The sequence below is a fragment of the Eimeria maxima genome, genomic scaffold (assembly GCF_000499605.1).
Source record: "Eimeria maxima Weybridge genomic scaffold, Emw_scaff1682, whole genome shotgun sequence".
Taxonomy (NCBI): domain Eukaryota; phylum Apicomplexa; class Conoidasida; order Eucoccidiorida; family Eimeriidae; genus Eimeria; species Eimeria maxima.
Window position 1 is genome coordinate 1 of NW_013564598.1, and position 6,487 is coordinate 6,487.

The 6,487-nt window shown below is 49.3% G+C and overlaps 1 protein-coding gene across 1 annotated transcript; it reads left to right on the forward strand.

Annotated features, from left to right (window-relative positions):
- Window positions 1–315: 315 nt before the first annotated feature.
- On the forward strand, window positions 316–4,641 carry EMWEY_00054820 (endonuclease/exonuclease/phosphatase domain-containing protein, putative; the record flags this gene model as incomplete). Its single annotated transcript, XM_013480158.1, has 10 exons — window positions 316–383; window positions 667–984; window positions 1,156–1,350; window positions 1,977–2,057; window positions 2,305–2,405; window positions 2,820–2,967; window positions 3,379–3,464; window positions 3,669–3,830; window positions 4,040–4,136; window positions 4,502–4,641. Coding segments are annotated over 10 exons (1,396 nt in total), but the record flags the coding sequence as incomplete, so codon positions are not given.
- Window positions 4,642–6,487: the final 1,846 nt, after the last annotated feature.

Here is a 6,487-nt window from a genome sequence, read left to right on the forward strand (position 1 = left end):
ATATATATATATATATATATATAATAAGCATATCCGATACATGGTGACTCGTACACTTACATGTCGCTTAGGGAGGCAAACGCTGAAGAAGGCAGCAAGACTAATGCAGAGACATTCAGCCAGAAGGGTAGCAACAACAGCCTTAGGTGCACGTACACTGAGGTGCACGCACACCTGAACAAGTCAACGGTCTGTGCCTTGCTGCAGTAGGCAGAACGGAGGCACTTTATATCTAGCGGGAAAGGCCCCTCTCCTGGGGTGCACATACACCTGATTGTCACTGCATTATCATTGTGTTCTGTTTATCCTCCTTAGGAATACCGAGTATCAAGAATTTGCAACGGAGTACCTTAGCTCCATGGAGGCACAGTTACAAGCAAGGGGTGTGCCATCTTTCAAGGGAGACACGAAAATGGAGACAGATATTTCTGTCTCCTTGTCTCCGTCTCTCTTTCTGTCTCTGTCTCTTAGTCCCTCCCTCTCTTTTGTCTCTCTCTCTCTGTCTCTCTGTCCCTCTTTTCTCTTCTGTCTTTTGTCTTCTCTGTATTCTCTTTCTTCTCTTTTGTTTCTTACTTCTTTCGCTTAGCCCCAGAAATTGTGAATATTGGATATGTGTTATTCATTGCTTCCCTAGCACATGCGTGCATTTGCCTCTGTCTTCTGCAGGGGAGGGAAGTCTCCCTAGCAAGCCAACGGCGATGTCTTTGGATTGGAGCGAGACAGGCAGCAGCCAGACACAAGGTGGAGGAAGTCCTCTACAAGAAGTGCAATCTTCTGCTTCAACTCTTACATTCGCAGCGGATATGGAAGCAGATAGTCACGTAGAGAGCGATAGTGACGACACAACTCTTAGCGAGGCACCACCTCTTATTCAAAGACGATCTACCCTCTGTCTAGGCAAACCTGCAAAGAACCAACAGCCTCTTAGAGATTGGCTTACTCCTGGTTATGATGTATACGTCATTACACTGCAGGAGGTCACTAGTAAGGGGTCACACACCCGAAGATCATCAACAAAAGGCAATTTCCTTAGCTTTTCCTTCCATTTCTTGCTGCCGTTGCATACAGGGTGTTCGTCTTCTCCGTGTCCTTCAGCGTGCAGACAGACAGACAGAAGCGAGAAAGAACAACGGGCGTTTTTATTGACTTGAGCAGGGGAGGATTCAACAACCGTGCCTTCTTATTCGTGTGCGGTCTCTGTCTGTACACCTCACACAGATGATAACATCTTCTGCGCCATTGGGCTGTATCTCGAGGTAGAACATGGAGAACGTTTCCATCGAGTTAAAATGGGAGACGGAAAAATATCAGGGTTAGGGAAGGGGGCATGGACAAAGATGAAGGCAACTTGTGAGTGACTACTGAGGGGTTGCTAAAAACCCTTAAACCTCGAGGACTCAGGATATAGAAGAAAACCATTAACCCTTAAACAGAGCCACCAAACAACCCTCTACTGTTCGTGGGGTTGAACTTTAGTTGCAGGATGCTCTTGCCACTCTCCCTCTTGTGAATAGATTAATACGACATAAATATCTAATAGGGAATGGGGGGGCTTGGGGGAGCTCTATTATTTGTTGTCTTGTGCTGTCTTTGTTTTCTCCGTGCTGCTGGTGCCGCTTCCTGGTTGTGTTTCTGTGGTATTATCGTCGCTCCCTTTACGCTTGGGTGTCTAACCCTTTAGGGTTTAGTGTTTAGGGTTTAGCGCGTTTATAGTTTGCTGTTGCCAGAGCGGGGATGCGAGTCTGTTATGCACCAAACTCTCATTCAGTGCAGCTGTTTCTTTGCTTGTTTTGTTGCGTTTGCATATATAATTGCTTCTTCCATTCATCTTGTTTTATTTTCTTTTGGGGGTTTTGTTGGTTTGAAATCAGCAAGGGGAGTATCGGGGTGGCTCGAATGGGGTGTCAGTACACCTGACTGAACTCACTCAGGACGATCTGTTGCTGCTGCTTCTGTGCTGTTTGTTTACTACACAGCCATGGCCTGTTGGATAAGGGAATCTGTGCGCTCTCCTCGGGGGCCTGTGACCCCCTTGGCGTACAGAGCATTCTCGTTCAGTGAGTTCTAAACACATTTGCTGCTGCTGTGTAGCATCAGCAGCAGCAGCGGCAGGACCAGCAGAAGCAGGAGGAGGAGCAGCAACAGCCGTCGTTGTATCTTCTGTAGGAGGAGCAGGACCACTCTATAGGCTGCGCCCTTATTTTTTTGCATATATGCATGCATATTTATATTCATACATGCATGGCTGCTCGTTTTGGGGTTGGATGGGTGGGAGGCAGCTGTCAAGGGTTTTTTGCGCTGCAGCAAGGATTAATGGCAGCAAAGGTGCCTTAACTTTGGTGTTAAAGATATACGACCAAGTTGTTTGCTTCGTCGGGTGTCATATGCCTGCCTCGGGAGTCAAAGTTAGTTAATTATTATGCTTATACGGAGACAACTGTCTCTTCCTGCCTACTTTTGTCTCCTTTTGTGTTTCCTCCCCTGTAGCCCCATCCCCTTGTCTTCTGCCAAGAACCAGTTGTCGTGTCTCTGCACATGATTATCTGGCCTGTGTGCTACTGCTGCTGCTCCTCCTCCTGTTGCTGCTGCTGCTTCTGGTCTTGCTTCCCCTGTTGCTACTGGCAGTGCAAGGCAACAACAACTCCACCTCATTCGCGTCCTGTTTTGTGGTTGTTTCTCTTTCTTCCCCTTCCTGTTATTTACCTACATGTATCAAATAGTTACAAACACACGTAGATGCACACACATTCCAGCAAACGTATGTGCATGCATGCAAATGTGAGTATTTGCGTATGTGTCTATTTTAATGACTCTTTCAGGGCCGCTTCCGAGCTCGGCAGCACATTCGGCAGAAGCTTGCTCAGGTGTATTCAAATTCTTCGGAAGTAGATTTTACTCGTGTCTTCCATCACGTCATTTGGGCAGGAGATTTCAATTTTAGACTCCAAGCAGCTCCTGAGGTCTACAGTGAGCTCTTGCATGCACACGCATGCCAGGCAGCCCCATCCTTCAGATTTAGCAGCTGCTTCTGCCTGCTGCATAGCCCGTGCATGCATGCTCGGAAATGCATGTACACTGTGCGCGCATGCATGCATGCTTACATGCTTGGACGGACAGAGTGCAGGGCTTCCGTGTACTCCCTGGCAAAGGGAGACACCAGCATATAAAGCAGTGCAAGAGGGATATTTGCTGCAGCCGCAGCAGTAACAACGCAGGAGGAGACACCGGGGAGACTCAGCACCAAGAACAGCTAAACATTGCTTTGACGGCATGGCATAGTGGGGTAGCCTTCGTGTCCTTGGGACGAGTTAGCTGCTGCTACTGATGCTGCCGCTGGTCCTGATGCTGCTGTTGCTGCGTTTGTTGTTGCTGCTGCAGTGCCGCTGCTGGAGAAGCAGGACATGGAGAGCCTGCTGCAGTACGACGAGTGCAGAGAAGACTTCGGGCAAGACATGGCTCTACATGTACACCGCAACACTACCTCATATGCGTGAATACGTGCATGCATGCATACATCCTTGCTTGCAAGCATGCATATTTATTGCTGGATAATCCGGATTCTCCTCTCATCTACAGCTCCCTTTCCGTCTTGTTTGTTCCCTTCTGCTCCTGCATCTGTGCACTCATGCATGGAAGGGTACGCCCCGTTGCATGTATGTTGTGTGCAGCAAATGCGGGAAGCTCCTGTAAGGTTTTTGCCCACCTACAAAAAGGCAGATGGCCGTCCGCCTCTAAATACCGACGACCCTGATTGGATATTAAAGGAATATCAAACACAAATGAAAAAGGGAGTCTTAGGGCAAAGGAAAATGGTAGAAAGACCCCCTTCGGTGAGATGATACCTCTCTGTACACTTGAGCTGGCTATACACCTGAATGCGCCCGACTAAAACCCCTTAAGTGTTGTGGATGCCGTTCATACACAACGTTCTAAGTATATTGTGGCTGGCGGGCAGAAATAACGCCCAAACCAAAGCAAGGCCACAAATTACTTAGTGCATGCATGCTTGCACGAATGGTGCTTGGTTGTGCCGCTGCAGTGGTGCGACCGCGTCTTCTTCTGGTCTATGCCGGCAGTCATTGCAAACCTGCAAGCCATCCCAGGAGCCTATTTTGCAGCGGAGCCCAAAGAACCAAGTAAATCTTTAAGGGTGTAGGGTGTAGGGTTTAGCGTTTTGTCTCTGCAGTATGCATTGCACGGGTTAGGGGCATTTACAGGTTGTTTCCCGGTCTCTGGGGTTTAGCCTTTATAGGCACGAACAGACGGAGAACAAACTCCGCAGGGGCAGAGAGAGAAATGGCCTAGGGTTTAGGGTTTATGACACAGACAGAAACCTTAAACCCTAAGCCGTAGTACTTGGGGCTTAATACTATTGGCACATTCGCCTTTGCTGTTGTTTGCTGTATCCTGTATGCCTGTGTATTTAAAGGGTTTAGTATCTCCTCTTGTCCCTGCTTGTCTCTTCTGTGCCGGTCTGTTGTCTCTGCCTGTCTCTCCATAGGTGTATTAATGGCTAGTGACCACGCGCCTGTAGGCTGTGGCCTTGAACTCTTTGCCCTAAGAGAAACAGCGCCTCCCGTCTTCTTTGAGATCAACAACCCGGCAGAGACAGTTTCCGCGAAGAGACAGCTGGCAAGCTAACTTCCTAGCGAGCTGTCTTGGTAGCGAGCCGGCTCCGGCTAGCTGAGCCGGCACTAGCTAGCCAGCTATTGCTAGCTAGCTAGCTAGCCATCCAGGTAGGTAGCTAGCCAGCTAGCTAGTTCGTTGACCCTAGGCAACTAGTGTTCGCGGGCTAGCTAGGGAGGCACGTGGTCAGCTAGCTAGCAAGATAGCTACCTAGCTGGCCCTTGCATCAAAGCGCATAGTACCTGAGAACGAAAACTTTGCCGCCGTCGCAGCAGCAGCAGCAACAGGAGCAACAACAGCTACAGCAGCAAACGACACCTGCCTGCTGCAGCTGCACGGCGGCGTGCTGCAGTGTTTTGCATCCGTGTGCGACCCTGTTGGGTTCAAATAGACTTCATTAGTCAGTGTGCCGACCCTCCCTGCTGTTCCTACTGCGCCTGCTGCTCCTGCTGCTGTAGCCATTGCATGCGCTCGTTGCAGTGGGATGCTGCTGTAGACTGCTAGTGCAGATTGCCTCATGGTGGTCTGGAATTCGCCCTAGGTGGGCAGCTGCATAATTGGCGATCAAGCTGTTTGGGGGCCGCTAGTCAGCTACCGTGTAGGCTTGCCGCCTACGTAGATAACAGGCCAGCTAGCTAGCAAGCAAGCCATCCACGCATCTTGCTAGGTGACTAGATGTAGTGACCGGTTGGCTCCACTCGAAGAAGCGGTTGTTGCATGTACGTGCGACTGGAACAAAATAGGGTGCTAAGAAAGGACGACGTGTGCTATTCCCTGCCTCTTAAGAACGAATTTAAGCACAGTAAACTCGGAATGAAGGCGTAGGGAACAAGAGGCATCCTTTCGTTTAAGGTGTACGGGGTGTTGTGCTGCACACGACCACTGGCGAAGTGTGGAGGCTACTGAAGTTAGAAGGATGGGAATGTGATATCATCGTGGTTGGTGTGAGGGGTCAACTTTGAGTTGAGGTAGTGTCGTGTGAGAGATGCTTGTGGCGTGTTACCTTCGGCGAGTCAACACTCCAAAGAGAGGACGGGAGGCTTTTGGGTTGAAGCATTGAACTTGAGGCGTCTCTTGTTTTGCGCGTAGCGTCTCTTTTCGTTTTGGTTGACCTTGTGATCGAGGATACTTCATCTGCGGGACAGGGAAGTCTGTTGATTTCAAGGTTTGTTGGTGAGCAAGTTGGACGTCTGTTCCGGGGTATTGGTGGAATGCTTTTGGCGTTGCTGATGTCCCCTAGGGAGGCCGAGTTTGGATAACGAGCAAATTGTGGGTGTTGTATTGGTATGTTTTGCAGAAGCTTAGGAAATAAGTGAAGAGCGCTGCGAATGGTCTGTGGTGTGCTGGTGATTCTTCCTGGTGAAGGTTTGCTGCACATTAGAGGGTAATTTGGGCTCTAGGAGGGCACGGTTCGTTGCCTGGTGACACTACATAGGCAGTTGTAGCTGTGAGGCTTGCGTGATTTGGGTTCTCACGTTGACGGCTATGGACGGCCCATTTTAAAGTTCGCGGGTATACGTACGAGCCATGGTGTACCTTTGTAGCGGTGAGGGTGCTGTTTTAATAGTTTGGAGGATGTATTCTACCGATCTTACCATTTTCTATAGTACGTACAGCTCGAATGGTATGTACTGGCGGGATAATGTTGAGGGAGAGATTGATGATATGCTTCAAGCGTTGGCACATGCATATCTCGTTTTGACCTGCTATGTGTTGTCGTTGGGGGGAGACATGGGTACTAAGTGACCCTGGAGTTCCGTTTTTCCCTTGGGCATCACAGAGGGATAGAAACGGGAGCTTTGGGCTGCTTAGTCTGCTTACCAATAACTCGAACTGCTTAATGCCTCCAGCAAGGTGATGA